The 16,356-nt window shown below is 46.0% G+C and overlaps 1 protein-coding gene across 1 annotated transcript; it reads left to right on the top strand.

Annotated features, from left to right (window-relative positions):
• The first annotated feature begins 3,185 nt into the window (after window positions 1-3,185).
• Window positions 3,186-15,709, top strand: PRSS38 (serine protease 38). Its single transcript, XM_045480326.1, has 5 exons — window positions 3,186-3,433; window positions 3,879-4,041; window positions 4,599-4,870; window positions 14,496-14,638; window positions 15,071-15,709. The coding sequence occupies exons 1-5, from the start codon at window positions 3,274-3,276 to the stop codon at window positions 15,323-15,325; spliced, it is 993 nt and encodes a 330-aa protein (XP_045336282.1). The 5' UTR covers window positions 3,186-3,273; the 3' UTR covers window positions 15,326-15,709.
• The last annotated feature ends 647 nt before the right edge of the window (window positions 15,710-16,356 follow it).

The following is a 16,356-nucleotide window of genomic DNA, read 5'->3' as shown; positions in this document are numbered from 1 at the left end:
ATGGACAATTTCTTTGAAAGATACAACATACCAAAACTCCCTCAAGAATAAACCAATAACCTAAACAATCCTATAAGTATTGCAGAGCTTAAATTCATAGTTAAAATCCCCCAGAAAAGAAATGTTGAGGCCAATCAGTTTTACTGGCAAACACGTGGATGGATCTCAAATGCATTATACCAAGTAAGGAAAGCCAGACTTTAAAGAATGCATCTATGACATTCTGGAAAAGGCAAACTGTGTGGATGGAAGTCTAGATTAGCTGTTTCAAGGGACTATGGACAGAAGGACTCTAAAGGGGAAGGCAATGGGACTCTTCTATAGCTTGATTGTGGTGGTAACATGACTGCAAGCATTTTTCAAAACTTGCATGATTCGATTCATTTTAATGTGTGTAAATTACACTTTAATAAGAATGGTTTTTGACCAAGTGGATGACAGATATATATAAGTAGTGACTGATGTAACAGAACTGAGTAGGCCACGGAGAAAGCAGAAAACATCCTGATCTACAATACAGAATCCTCAGGAAGAAGCGGTGTGTCTAGCTCTGACTGTGGGAGGGGTTGATACACCCAGGAGTGTCCAGGGAAAACTGAGAAGTTACAACCCTAAATCTTCCCCCCACTCCACACCTTCAGGCTATGTGCCTCACTGACTATCGCAGACAATCTAGAGTTCTATTTTCTGCAGAGTAACAAACAAAATCCACAGTTTAGGGCCCTGGGTGCCAGCGTTAGGTTACGAGCATTAGGACATAGTATACACAATGCAGATTATTAAAACACAACTACCTTCTACCTGAGTTCCCAGAGTCTGCAGTAAGACCCCTGCCTCAGGAAGGAGCCGGAGATCATGTGTACAAGCAGACAAGCTTAGAGGGATGTCCTGAAGTTACTGACATCACAGGCTACCCATGACTCACCCAGCACTGTCCACACCCGAGTTTCCAATCACTTTTCATTCCAGTAGTCTTAATTTCAAATGGAAAACAAAGGAAGAGCAGACATCGAAGGAAAGCCTCCAACATGGAAAATAAACATCAATTCAAGCAAGTGAAAATAGCAGTTTGGTGGAAATTAACTCAGCTGGGAGAAGTTCCTTCAGGTTTAGACAAAAATGATGAGCACATTCCATGTTGTTCCTCCCACTACTCACAACCACACAAGTCACACACAGGAGATTTTGAAAGGATAAATAGACTAGCTAGGGGCCACAGGACTTGAAGAGCAGCTCAGTGGGGAGTTCCCTGCAGTGTTTCTTTCCTCCCATGTGTCCAACTTGGATGTAGAGGAGCCTGCGACCTGGAAATGCCCACACACATGCATGCATACACACTCTTTCTCACACACGCTCACACACATTCACACACACCGACTCACACACACACTCTGAAACACACACACTCTGACACACACACACTGACTCACACACATACACACTCAAACATACACTCACATACACTCACACATACCTACACTCACTCTGACACACACTCTCCCACACATGCACACACGCCCTCACACACATATACAGTCATACACACTCTCACATACATACACATATGCCAACACACATGCTCACAGTCACACACACACACTATCACACACTCACACACCCATTCTCACATTCACACACCTACACTCACACTCACACAGTTTCCCAGACATGCACGCACACTTTCACACACTCACACATATACACTCATACACAGTCTCACACGCTCACTCTCACAAACACACATATACACTCACACATGCTCACAGTCACACACATACACTCACACATACCCACACTCTCACAGACTCACACACATACACTCTCACATGCTTACACATTCATGCTCATACACTCACACATGCTCACAGTCACACAATACACTCTCACACGCTCACACACACCCATACTCTCACATGCTTACATACTCTCACATGCTTACACTCTCACACACTCACACACATGCTCACAGGCACACAATACACTCTCACACGCTCTCACAGTCACACATGCTCACAGTCACACACATATGCTCACACGCTCACACATACCCACACCCTGACATACTTACACACTCTCACATGCTCACACACTCTCACATGCTCACAGAATCTCACACATGTTCACACACATACTCTCACACATTAGTCCTAACTAAACCCACAGACCAGGGTGGCCCAACATGATGGAACGCTCTAACCATCCTTCCTATTCTCAAGGCAGACATGGGGAAAGCTCCACACTCTGCCCCCCAAAAGGCGCCTCAGAAGCAGAATTCATCAGCGGAAGGCCAACTTCCAACCCCTTCCCCCACAGTAAGGTGGTCCCTGCAGAACCTGCAGGCTAGATATCTCAGCCTCAGCATTATTGACCCTGGGTCTGGACAGTTCTTGGTTCTGGGAGGGTGGCAGCAGGTGCACTGTAGGCTACTTAGCAGCGTCCCTGAACAACCCACTAGATGCCAATACCACACCCCCCAATTCTGATCATCGACAATGGCTCCTGACACTACCTAATGTCCCCTGGGAACATCACTCCTGGTTGAGAACCAATGCCATGTGTCCACACCCCCTGCAGGACGGGCCCTCTTCTCTCCCCCCACCCAGAGTAGGAGGCACCACTCTTTCCCATCCCAAGCCTGCAGTGAGGGGATGCAGGCGAGTCCTGTCCCTTGGGAAACATGAAGGTGGACAGACAGGCCAGAACACATGAGCCGGAATATACAATCAGAGTGACCCCAAGAGTGGGCTGTCTGGGAGCAAGGCCACCAGAGACTGGCTCCCTGATGGGGAATGAGGAGCCTGCAGCCTGCGGGTACTCCAGGAGGAGGGGGCCTGCCCAGGTGGCTGAGACACCACGTGTCTGCCCAAAACAGGTAGTCAGGGTTCCCGCCAATCAATGTTCCTGGTGTCTTGTGCCCTGCTCCATGGAGCTGCACGCCCTCATGTGTTCTGTGTTGTCACGTGCCCCCTGCCATGGCACTGTGGTGCCCTCATATGTTCCCGGTGTTACGTGCCCCACGCCGAGGCGCTGCGGTGCCCTCACGTGTTCCGTGCTGTCACGTGCTCTGCGCCGAGGCACTGCGGTGCCCTCACGTGTTCTGTGCTGTCACGTGCTCTGCCCCGAGGCACTGCGGTGCCCTCACGTGTTCTGTGCTGTCACGTGCTCTGCGCCGAGGTGCTGCGGTGCCCTCACATCTTCCTGGCGTCGCATGCCCCAGCAGGGTTGCAAGTCGGACGAGGTCCTGCCCTTGAACCCCTGGGACCCTCCCACCTCATGGCTTCCCGGCCATCTGTCCCTCATGCTGTGCTTGGAGCCTCGGTGCCTGCAGCCCCCGGCCTCATCCTGCTTCTGCTCCTCCTGCCCCCCACCCAAGTTGCAGCCATAGCCCACGGACACCCCAGGATCGAGGGTGTCTCCTTGAACCGAGACGTGGGTAGGACCCTTCCCAGCCCAAGTTGAAGGGGTCCTAGGGGCGATTTCGGGGCTTCTTTTTCCGTGGGGTGGAGGCCCACCCCTCTCTGCCCCTCTCCGCCCCTTCCAACCCCTCCCTGCTCCTATCCTCCTTTCACGCCCTTCCCCGCACCTCTCCGCCCCTCCTCAGCACCTTCCCTTACCTGCCTTCCCTTTCCTACCCTCACTCTCATCCCTTCCCTTGCCCTGGCCTCCCTTCCTTGGCCCTCCCCCCAACTTCCCCTCCCATTCCCTCTCATGCCTCACCCCTCCCTGTCTTTCCCTTTCCCTGCCCTCTTCCTGACCTCCCCAAACTTTCCCTTCCCTTCTCACCCAGAGGCAAGACCTCTCTGCCACTCTGTGTTTCTCCCCAACCCAACCCACCTGCCACCGCTGATAACTTGCAGACTCTGTCCCTTTCTCCTCAGCCTGTGGCCATCGTTACATACAGGGGAAGATTGTGGGGGGCGTGGATGTCCCAGAGAGGAAGTGGCCATGGCAGGTCAGCGTGCACTATGCAGGCTTCCACGTCTGTGGAGGGTCCATCATCGATGAGTACTGGATCCTGTCGGCAGCCCACTGCTTCCAGAGGTGAGTGGGCAGCAGCAGATGCCATTCCCTAGGAGGTCCAGGGCCTCTGGGGTTGACCACGTGGGCTACCTACAGCTGGGACTTCCCAGAAGTGGGGGAGAGAGTGGCACCCAGCACACAGTTCCAGCCAGGGCAGCCTCTCCTCTCACAGGGTTTAGGGCTCCTTGGGGGCCATTGGCTCTTTGGGACAGGTGTGGAGCCTCGTCATAGGATGAGAGGTGAGAGGAAACATCACAGGAGAGGTGAGGAAAGACGTACCTTCATGGGCGACTCACTGCACACCTAAGTTCACCCTCCTGGGCTGATGGTGAGCAGCATGTCATGATGAGTCCCTGAATCCTCCATGGGCCCAGCTTAGGACTTCTTTGGGGGAAGTTTTCCTAAACAACCAGTATCCCAGTGTGCTGCAGGAGTTTGCTTTTCCATATCCTGGCTGAGAACCTGGAGACCCAGGCCACCATGCTCCAGGCTTCCCTGGGCCTGTGAACTCCTAGGAGACTTCCCTTCCCAGGTACAAGGTGCACAAGCCACTGTGCCTCTGTCCTGTGTCCCCACAGGGAGAAGAACACTGAAGCATTTGATATGTACGTGGGCCTTGTGGACCTCAGGGTTGCAGGCAATCACACCCAGTGGTTCGAGGTGAACAAGGTGATCATTCACCCTACGTATGAAGTGTACCACCCTATTGGAGGGGACATTGCCCTGGTGCAGCTGAAATCTCGCATTGTGTTTTCTGACTCTGTGCTCCCAGTCTGCGTTGCACCCCCAGATGTGAACCTTCAGAATGTCATTTGCTGGGCTACAGGATGGGGAGTCATCTCCCAACAAGGTAAGAAAACTAAGGGGTCAATCTCTTAATTGGAGCTTGTGTAGGATGACAGCTCTGTGTCACTACAGAGAAGAATGAATTCTGTCAGTTATGGGAGTGCAGGTGTCTGGAGACTGGAAATCCTACCCATCAATCACTATTTCTTTGTCAGTGTGCGGTTTTGTTATCCCTGGCTGTCTTTGTTGTCTACAGAGAAGGAGTTACATCGATTCTGAGTACAGAATGTATATTTAGTATATTGAAAATACAAATACAGATTTCAAAACAGAGTTTTCTTTAAGATTCTAAATTCAACTTATAAACAATCTTTTTAAACTTATTTTAAAAATGGGGGCACCCGGGTGGCTTAGTCAGTTAAGCATCCAACTTTGGTCCAGGTCATCTCACAGTTTGTGAGTTCAAGCCCCGCATCAAGCTCTCTGCTGTCAGCAGAAAGCCTGGAGCTTTCTTCAGATCCTCTGTACCTCTCTCTCTGCCCCTCCCTCACTCATACCATCTTTGTCTCAAAAATAAAAATAAACATAAAAAAATTAAAAATCTATTAGTTATTTTAGTTTTCTCCATAATGGCCTCATATTTTCTTTCTAGGTTTATACCTGAGTACTTTAGAATTTTTATGGTTACTGAATATTTTATTTTCTTTTTTTAACATTTATTTATAATTTTTGAAAGAGAGAGAGAGAGAGAAAGCATGAGTGGGCAAGGGGTAGAGAGAGGGGGAGACACAGAATCTGAAGCAGGCTCCAGGCTCCAAGCTGTCAGCACAGAGCCCAACATGGGGCTTGAACTCACAAACTGCAATATCATGACCTGAGCCGAACTTGAACACTTAACTGACTGAGCCACCCAGGCGCCCCTGAAAATTTTTTTTTAATTGTATTTGCTGATTAGTGACAGCTATTGATTTTTGCACATTGATTTTTCCAGCCACCTTATAGAACTCACTTTTAATACCTTGTCAATTTAGTATTTGGAAAAGAAACATCCTATTTTTTTTTTCCAAATAATGACTGTTTCATCATTTCTTTTCCCATATTTTCATCTTTTATTTTTTTTATTTTTTGGTCTTATTGCAATGATGCTAGGTCTCCTTCTCTTATTTTCTATTTTAATGAAAATCCTTCTAATAACTTGCTATAAATTTGTGGTCTGGTCTGGAGACTTTAGATTAATCTTATACAAGGTTAAGAAAGATTAATGTCTGCTTAATTAAAAAAATTTACTGAATTTAGGCTGCTAGAAATTCAAATTAGAAAGTTATAACTTTATCACGTTCAATGTAATTCCCATGGTAACAAAGAAAATATCTGTAGAATATACACAAAAGGAAATGAAGAAGGAATTTAAACATTTCACTACAGAAAAAAAGTGTTTAAGCACAAAAGAAGACTGTAATTCAAGAAATGATGGACAAAAAGATACAGGGCATAGAGAAAACAAATAGCACCATGACAGAAGTAAGTCTCTCCTTATCAGTAATTACTTTAAATGTAAATGGATTAAATTCTCCAATCAAAAGACAGAGATTAGAAGAATGGATAAAAATACATGATCCAATTCTGTGCTGTTTGTGAAACTCACCTGAGATCCAAGGGCACAAACAAGTTGAAAATGAAAGGACAGAAAAAGATATTCATGCAAGCAGTGACCAAAAGAGAGCAGGGTGGCTACACTATTACCAGATAAAATACACTCTTAAAAAAAAGTTACAAGAGACAAAGAAGGACATTATAGATGAATAAAAGGTTTATACATCAGGAAGATATAAAAATTATAAGCATTTACACACCTAAAGACAAACCATCAAAATATATGAAGCAAAAACTGACAGAACTGAAAGGAGCACTAGACAGCTCTACCGTAATAGTTGGAGATTTCAATATGCCTCTCTCAACAATGGACTGAACAACCAGACAGAAGATAAGGAAGGGAAGAGAGGACTCGAACATCACAATGAACCAACTAGATGTAGCAGACACACATAGACACCCACCCCGCAACAGCCACACACAAATGCACTTGTGAAATTTTTCAGGATAGACCATACATTAGGCCACAAACAAAGTCCCAGTATATCTTAAAGGTAAATATCCTACAAAATATCTTCTCTGACCCAGACAGGGTGAAGTAGAAATCAGTAATATAAAGAAAATGGAAAAATTCACAAAACCATGAAAAGTAAACAACACATTCTTAAATAACAAATGGATCAAAGAAAAAAAATCACAAGGAAAATTACAAAATACTTAGAGACAAATAAAAAAAGAACTAAAATGCAACATACCAAAACGTATGGGGTGCAGCAAAAGCAGTACTATGGGGAAAAATTATAGCTATGCCATTTATTCTTTTATAAAAGAAGTACTTAACATTTATAAAGAAGAAAGACCTCCGATAAATAACTTCACTTTACAACTTAAGAAACAAAAGAAGAACAAACTAAACCAAAGCTAGCAGAAAGCAGACAATAACTAGAAAGCAAAGAAAATTAAATAGAGATGAGAAAAAAAATAGTCAATAAGACCAATGTTAGTTATGTGAAAAGACCAACAAAATGAACAAACCTTTAGCTAGCCTGACTACAGAAATGAAACTGAAAACACCACTACTGACATCACATAAATAAAAGGATTTTAAGAGAATAGTAGACATAACTCCACGCCAACAAGTCTGATAACATACATGAAAGGGAAAAATTCCTAGAAATGCCCAAATTACCAAAACTGACTCCAGAGAAACTTAAAACTCCAAGTGAGTTGTAACAAGTAAGCAAGTTGGTATTCACAAACCTCTCAACAATAAAAGTCTAGGACGAGGTGGCCTCCCTGATGAACACTACCAAAGATTTAAAGAAAAGTTGATGGCAATTCTTCTCAAATGATATTTGAAAAACATAGGAGAGAAGGGAACACTCACCTCATTCTATGGAGCCAACATTACACTGATCCCAAAGCAAGACACAAAAGTATGAGACACTATTCTTCGTGAATGTAGATGTAAAAATCCTCAACAAGACACCAACAAACTTAATCAACAGCACATTAAATCCCAAATACAAAATCTAACAGCACACCTAAAGGAAATAGCAGCAGAACGGCAAAGACACCCCAAACCCAGCAGAAGAAGAGAAATAATAAAGATCAGAGCAGAAATAAACAATACAGAATCTAAAAACACAGTAGAGCAGATCAATGAAACCAAGATTTGGGTTTTTTTAAACATAAACAAAATTGATAAACCTCTAGTCAGGCTTCTCAAAAAGAAAAGGGAGATGACCCAAATAGATAAAATCACGAATGAAAATAGCATTATTACAACCAATCCCTGAGAAATACAAGCAATTATCAGGGAATACTATGAAAAATTATATGCCATTTATTCTTTTATAAAAAAAGTACTTAACATTTATATGCCAACTGGACAACCGGGAAGAAATAGACAAATTCCTAAACACCCACACACTTCCAAAACTCAATCAGGAGGAAATAGAAAATTTGAACAGACCCATAACTAGTGAAGAAATTGAATCAGTTATCAAAAATCTACCAACAAATAAGAGTCCAGGACCAGATGGCTTCTGTGGGGAATTCCACCAGACATTTAAAGCAGAGATAATACCTATCCTTCTCAAGCTGTACCAAAAAATAGAAAGGAAAGGAAAACTTCCAGACTCATTCTATGAGGCCAGCATTACTTTGATTCCCAAACCAGAGATCCAGCAAAAAAAGAGAACTACAGGCCAATATCCCTGATGAATATGGATGCAAAAATTCTCAATAAGATACTAGCAAATTGAATTCAACAGCATATAAAAAGAATTATTCACCATGATCAAGTGGGATTCTTTCCTGGGCTGCAGAGCTGGTTCAACATTTGCAAATCAATCAGTGTGATACATCACATTAATAAAAGAAAAGAAAAGAAACATAAGATCCTGTCAATCGATGCAGAAAAACCAGTTGACAAAATACATCATCCTTTCTTAATAAAAACCCTCGAGAAAGTCAGGAGAAAAGGAACATACTTAAACATCATAAAAGCCATTTATGAAAAACCTACAGCTAATATCATCCTCAATGGGGAAAAACAGAGAGCTTTCCCCCTGAGATCAGGAACACGACAGGGATGTCTACTCTCACCGCTGTTGTTTAACGTAGTGTTGGAAGTCCTAGCATCAGCAATCAGACAACAAAATGAAATCAAAGGCATCAAAATTGGCAAAGATGAAGTCAAGCTTTCACTTTTTGCAGATGACCTGATATACAGGAAAACCCGATAGACTCCACCAAAAGTCTGCTAGAACTGATACATGAATTCAGCAAAGTCCAGGATACGAAATTAATATACAGAGATCAGTTACACTTTTATACACCAATAATGAAGCAACAGAAAGAGAAATAAAGAAACTGATGCCATTCACAATTGCACCAAGAATCATAAAATACCTAGGAATAAACCTAATCAAAGATGTAAAAGATCTGTATGCTGAAAACTATAGAAAGCTTATGAAGGAAATTGAAGAAGATACAAAGAAATGGAAAAACCTTCCATGATCATGGATTGGAAGAATAAATATTGTTAAAATGTCAATACTACCAAAGCAATCTATATATTCAATGCAATCCCAATCAAAATTGCACCAGCATTCTTCTCGAAGCTAGAACAGGCAAACCTAAAATTTGTATGGAACCCAAATAGCCAAAGTAATACTGAAGAAGAAGACCAAAGCGGGAGGCATCACAATCCCAGACATTAGCCTCTACTACAAAGCTGTCATCATCAAGACAGCATGATATTGGCACAAAAACAGACACATAGGCCAATGGAATAGAATAGAGACCCCAGAATTGGATCCGCAAATGTATGGCCAGCTAATCTTTGACAAAGCAGGAAAGAATATCCAATGGAAAAAAGACAGTGTCTTTAAGAAATGGTGCTGGGAGAACTGGACAGCAACATGCAGAAGAATGAAACTAGACCACTTTCTTACGCCATTCACAAAAATAAACTCAAAATGGATACAGGACCTGAGTGTGAGACAGGAAACCATCAAAGCCCTAGAGGAGAAAGCAGGAAAACAACCTCTCTGACCTAGGCAGCAGCAATTTCTTACTTGACACATCACCAAAAGCAAGGGAATTAAGCGCAAAAATGAACTATTGGGACCACATCCAGATAAATAGCTTCTGCACTCCAAAGGAAACAATCAACAAAACTAAAAGGCAACCGACGGAATGGGAAAAGATTTGCAAATGACATATCAGACAAAGGGCTAGTATCCAAAATCTATAAAGAACTCACCAAACTCCACACCCAGAAAACAAATAATCCAGTGAAGAAATGGGCAGAAGACATGAATAGATACTTCTCTAAAGAAGACATCTAGATGGCCAACAGGTACATGAAAAGATGCTCAATGTCACTTCTCATCAGGGAAATACAAATCAAAACCACACTGAGATACCACTTCTCGCCAGAGTGGCTAAAATGAACAAATCAGGAGACTACAGATGCTGGAGGGGATGTGGAGAAACTGTTGCACTGTTAGTGGGAATGCAAACTGGTGCAGCCACTCTGGAAAACAGTATGGAGGTTCCTCAAAAAATTAAAAATAGATCTACCTGATGAGCCAGCAATAGCACTGCTAGGAATTTACCCAAGGGATACAGGAGTGCTGATGCATAGGGGCACTTGTACCCCAATGTTTATAGCAGCACTCTCAACAATAGCCAAATTATGGAAAGAGCCTAAATGTCCATCAACTGACGAATGGATACAGAAGATGTGGTTTATATATACAATGGAATACTACTTGGCAATGAGAAAGAATAAAACCTGGCCTTTTGCAGCAACATGGATGGAACTGGAGGGTATTATGCTAAGTGAAATAAGTCATACAGAGAAAGACCAATACCATATGTTTTCACTCTTATGTGGAACCTGAGAAACTTAACATAAAACCACAGGGGAGGGGAAGGAGAAAAAAAAGTTACATATAGGGAAGGAGGCAAACCATAAGAGACTCTTAAATACTGAGAATAAACTGAGGGTTGATGGGAGGGTGGAGGAGAGGGGAAAGCGGGTGATGGGCATTGAGGAGGGCAACTGTTGGGATGAGCACTGGGTGTTTTATGGAAACCAATTTGACAATAAATTATATAATTAATACATACATACAAACATACATACATACCATTATGCCATCAAAATAAAAAAACAGCACATTAAAAGTATTATACACTTTGGGGCATCTGGGTGGCTTGGTCGGTTAAGTGTCTGACTCTTGGTTTCAACTCAGGTCATGATCTCATGGTTCGTGAGCTTGTGCCTGGCATCGGGTTCTGGGCTGACAGCACAGAGCCTGCTTGGGATTTCTCTTGCCCTCTCTCTCTCCTACTCACCCACTTGAGTTCTCTCTCTCCCTCAAAAAGTAAATAAATAAACATTAAAAAAGGATTATACACTTCAACAAAGTGTTATTTGTCCCAGGAATACAAAGGAGGCTCAGCATGCAAAAATTAACCAATAGAACACACCACATTAAAGGAATGAAGGGGGAACCCATATGTTCAGCTCAAGTGATGCAGAAAAGCCTCTGACTGGATCCAATGTCCTTTCATGAAGAAAAAAAAGCCAGTCAAAAAGTAGGAAGAGGGGAGTACTTCCTTGGCACGACTAAGGACATTTATGAACAACCCGCAGCCAGTATCTTACCCAGCAGAGAAAGGTGGACAACTGACGCTTAAAATCATGAGCAGGATAAGAAGGCCACTCTCACCGCTGACATTTTGTATTGTACCAGAAGCTTCAGACAGTTAAATTAGGCAAGAAAAAGAAAGAAAAGTCACCCAAATTCCAAGTAATCCTAAAAACCAACACATAAAACCAACCACTACAAACAAGAAACAATTTCAGCAAAGTTGCAGGATAAAGATCAACACACACAAAAGTTAACTGAGTTTCTATATGCCTCCAGTGAACAATCACAAAATGACATTAAGAAAATAATACTACATCATCTGAAAAAAAAAGCTACCTTTAGTAAATTCAGCCAAGGAGGTGAAGACCTGTAAACCAAGTGCTACAAAACATTGCCGAGGGGGATTTTGAAAGACGTAAATAAATGGAAAGGCAGCTTGTGTTCACGGGTTAGAAGACAAAATTGTCACAATGTCAGCACCACCCAAAGTGGCCTGCATGTCCAGTGCCTTTTCTGAAGAAATGGAAAAGTTGATTCTTAAGCTCATATGGAATTGGAAGGGTCCCTATGTGGCCAAAACACACTCTTGGAGGAGAAGATCAAAGCTGGACAGACTCACAGTTCCCACTTTCAAAATATTGTAAAGTTATAGATATCAAGACAATGTGATTCTAGCACGAGGACAGATTCATAGACCACCCCCTGTGTACACGTGTGCCTTTGTACATGTGTGTGTGCGTGTGTGTACAGGTGTGTGCACGTGCATGTATGCATATGGGGTGAGGGGTGCACGTGCATGGGTGTGAGTTCATGTGTGAGTGTGTGCATGCATGTATATCTGTTACATTTTTGTTGAATGTCAGACATTGTAGAACATTTAGAACTGAAGCCTGTGAACCCCAGAATAGACCCTTCTCTGCTGAGTCATTAGTGGGGTGGCGAGGGCGGGGCAGTCTGGTGAGAATTTGAGCTGGGTTGCAGGTTCTGCTGTTGCTCTGGATGCCTTCAGTGCACCAGAGGCTCAGGTCCCTCCGTGGTGGCTGCTGGATGTGGGGCCTGGGGTGTCTCTCTGTTCCTGCTCCTCCTTTCACCTCAGCACCTCTGCACACCCGTGGCACGTTGTCGCCTACCCTCTGGAGGGCAACTGGTGCTGGGGAGGAGGATCCCTGAGTTGCCCTGGTCCAGCCTTGGTCCCTGGCAGTGCTGTGGGCCCATTGGAAATGGGCCTCTGTGCACAGTTGCTGGCATACCTGGGGCAGCTGCACTCTACTCTGTGTCCTGGGACAAGAGTATCTTTTGGTCCTCCCGACCAATGGAAGGCTCATGGCCCACAGGTGAAAAAGGAAGCAAGCTGTGCTCTTGCAGTCCTCCGGTGGCAGCTGGCCATCCCCTGGCCTCCTGCGTGGAGGGGCTCTCTCTCTGGACCCCTGCCCTGTCTCCTGTATTGTCCCATGGCTCTCGGTGGAGACTTAGAGGAAAGACCTACTAGTGAGTGCAAACCTCTCCTGTGGCTTCCGAGCATTCTGAGCTGGTGTGCTGGCCACACCTACACAAGCCATTGAAATTATTGCTGACTGCTTTCCATGCACATCTTCCTTCCACCTCTTCCCTTGTGCTCTGCCAGGCTCATCAGTTTGGTCCTCCGTCCACCAGCTGCATGGGGCTGTGGCGGCCGTGAGAGTGTGATGGATAGCTTACACCACACGTCCTCTGTCTCCACCACTGTCTGGGTGGTCAGCAAGACTCTCCACTCTGGGATGGCTGTAACTCGGTATCCCAGGCCCCTGTGAGCTCTGGGGGCTGTGGAGTCCACCCCACCATCCTCTGCCCATCCTCCCCATGGGATTGTCTGTACCCTCTGCACGCACGGCTCAGGACCCAGCAGCAAGCTGAGGGAGCCGAGACTCTGTGCCCTCTGGGCCTCCTTCTCTCTGCAACACCCTCCCTGTGGTGTCCACCTTGGGCTTCCAGCTGCCCAGGTACCTGGGGACGTTCCCCACCCGAGGGGCATGGGTCCCTTGAGGTCTTGCCTCATCTGCTATGTGTTCCCTGGACAGCCACAATGTAGGAAAGCAGTTGTGTCCTGTGCAGACACATTGCTGCTTGCTTATGGCAGGAGAGAAGTGCACTCCTTGTTGCCCTGCGTGGTCACAGTGGAGGCCCTGAGAGGTTTACAGCCAGCGTATTTCCCGATGCACTTTATTGGGCTGCCTCTTCCAGCACTGCAAACCCTGGTTTGTGGGTGCTCTGTTGCTCTGCGTGCCCGTTTGCACCACCTGCCTTGTCCGTGGCTCCTCTCCTGACATTGCCCTGACTGCGCAGCCAGCGTCAACTGCAAATGCTGCTGACTCCTGCTTTGGGTCACCTTCTCTAGCTCCAAAAGTGGTTCCCCAGGTGCCCCTGAAGGGTGCTGTGCCTTCCCCAAATGGGCACCCCTTTGACACCAGGGTCGCATGGGTCTGCAGCCTGTGCAAACAGCTTTTCTTCAGTCAGAGCGATGCCCAGAGCCATGGGAACCTCTCACACATGGGTCAGGAGAGCACAGGTTTCTGGGACCAATGACTGTGCCCATCAGGGTAGACTGAGGCATGCAGGGGTGACACCGGCAAAACCCAGAGGTTCTTTATTTTGCACACAGTGCCCTCCACTCAGCCACCTGGGGACTGGGCTGACAGAGGCTTGTTTGGTCCCCAGCTGCAGCAGTGAGAGGGAACAGGCTAGAACGTGGTGTGGCCCTTCCCACTGCTTTAGGAAGACTCACGTGACACATATATTTCATACCCACTTAGCAAACCAGGCACCCCAGTGCAGAGAGGGAGCCATGAGGAGGTCGGGAGCAGGAGGAGCCTCAGGGTGAGCCAGCTGGGCCCCAGGACCACAGGTGCCTTGGGGACCCCTCACTGGGCCTGCACTCCTTTCCGACAGGCCACACCTCAGACAAGCTGCAGGAGGCACAGATGCCCCTGATCTCACTGCCCCTGTGCCAGCTGCTCTACGGACACCTGTCATATATTATGATGGACATGCTGTGTGCCGGGGACATCAAGAACATGAAGACTGTGTGCGAGGTGCTTCCCTCTGAGGGGCAGGGGCCAAGACTGGGGCTCTCAGATGTTCACCTGCTTTGAGCCAGGGGGCACTTCGGGAGTGGGAGGTGGTCCCGGATGGCCTGTCCCCTGTAGGGCTCAGGAGCACATCACCATGTGGCCTTCAGCTGGGCGGGAGTCTTGGGTGGCTTATGCGACTCCAGTTAGCACTCAGCACCCTGTGGACCCCAGCACTGCCAGAACAGCCCAGGCTCCACGTCTGCCCGGGGCCTTGCCCACTGTCTGTCACCCCATGGCACCGTCCCCACCCCCACCCCCACTGGCAGGACAGTGCCTGGAGCACAGCCCGCCTGCAGCAGAGCTTGGCACCGGCAAAGTGGGGCTGAGTGTGTGGGATGCAGGAGGCTAAAGACCCTGAACTCCCTATTCACAGGAACCCCCTCTCTTTTCCAGGGTGACTCTGGTGGCCCACTCGTCTGTGAATTCAACCACACCTGGTTGCAGGTTGGAGTGGTGAGCTGGGGCCGTGGCTGCACATACCCTATGTATCCTGCAGTTTATGCGCGGGTCTCCTATTTCTCAAAGTGGATCCATTATCACATAGAGCACACACCCCTGCCTCTTCAGCCACTCCCCACCCTCTCCTCCATGCTATGCGCCACCCTCAGTGTCCCTGTGACCATGCTGGCTGTCCTGTTAATGTTGTGAGGGCCACCGGCCAGGCCCAGATGTGGGGCCACATCTCACCACAAAAGGGCCCAGTGCTCTGGGCTGAGATGTGGTAAGATATTAAATGTTTACCAAGTGAGCATCCCGGAGGTGCTATGTCGTCTGTCCACTCAGAGCACAGGCCCCCTCACGAAGACAGAGTGTGTATATCACCTGGCACTCAGTGGCCTTATCAGGGTGACAGGCAGCAAGGGGAGAAGCACAGGCCAGCCGGCCATCAGTGTCGGGACATTGAATCCAGATGCAGCCAAAGCCAGCAGAGTTTTAAATGCTCAGACCTGTCAGTGTCAAAGAGTTTTTAAGTACCCAAATTTCCAATATGAAAATTGAAAGATGTGAGCTGAGAGTAGGCATTAGGAAGAACTAAAAAGATGAACACAGAAATCAGGGGGCCAAATGCCAAGAAGACACCAAAACTAACATTCTAAACATCTGGTTTTGGGGAAAAAATCAAGAAAAAGTCACTAACTTCATCAAGATATAAGCTGGGGCCCCTGGGTGGCTCAGTCAGTTAAGTGCCAGACTTTGGCTCGGGTCATGATCTCGCGGTTTGTGGGTTTGAGCCCCACGTTGGGCTCTGCTGACAGCTCAGAGCCTGGAGCCTGCTTTGGATCCTGTGTCTCCCTTGCTCTCTGCCCCTCCCCTGCTCACACTCTGTCTCTCTCTCTCTTTCGCTCTCTCTCTCAAAAATAAATAAACATTTAAAAAAAGATATAAGCTGAGAGCAAAAAATACACAAAACAAAAAATGACAAGGGGGAAATATTAAAGAAAAAAATCTCTGAAATCATAAAAGGTATTGTATAATTCTATGTAAATAATTTTAAAATGAAAGATTTCACTTTTTAGAAAGAAAGTAATTTGCCAAAGGTAACCACAGTAGAGATGGAAGGTTCAAATAGGCCAAAGTCTGGAGAAGAAGTGGAGACGTTTCAGAAGGAATGTAAAAGCCCTTGGTTGAGGGTTCCTTGGGAACCTGTCAAACCTTCTGCTGAGGGCTATCCCTGTGCT

Source organism: Leopardus geoffroyi, chromosome A1, assembly GCF_018350155.1.
Source record: "Leopardus geoffroyi isolate Oge1 chromosome A1, O.geoffroyi_Oge1_pat1.0, whole genome shotgun sequence".
NCBI classification, from domain to species: Eukaryota; Metazoa; Chordata; class Mammalia; order Carnivora; family Felidae; genus Leopardus; species Leopardus geoffroyi.
The sequence above is the reverse complement of the archived record's forward strand: the minus strand, read 5'-3'. Positions and strand labels throughout refer to the sequence as shown.

Coding starts and splice junctions, on each gene's coding strand:
- PRSS38 (XM_045480326.1), top strand. CDS start 3,274: ATGGCTTCCCGGCCATCTGTCCCTCATGCTGTGCTTGGAGCCTCGGTG. Junction 4,871..14,495: donor GGGAGTCATCTCCCAACAAG/GTAAGAAAACTA, acceptor CCTTTCCGACAG/GCCACACCTCAGACAAGCTG. Junction 14,639..15,070: donor ACATGAAGACTGTGTGCGAG/GTGCTTCCCTCT, acceptor TCTCTTTTCCAG/GGTGACTCTGGTGGCCCACT.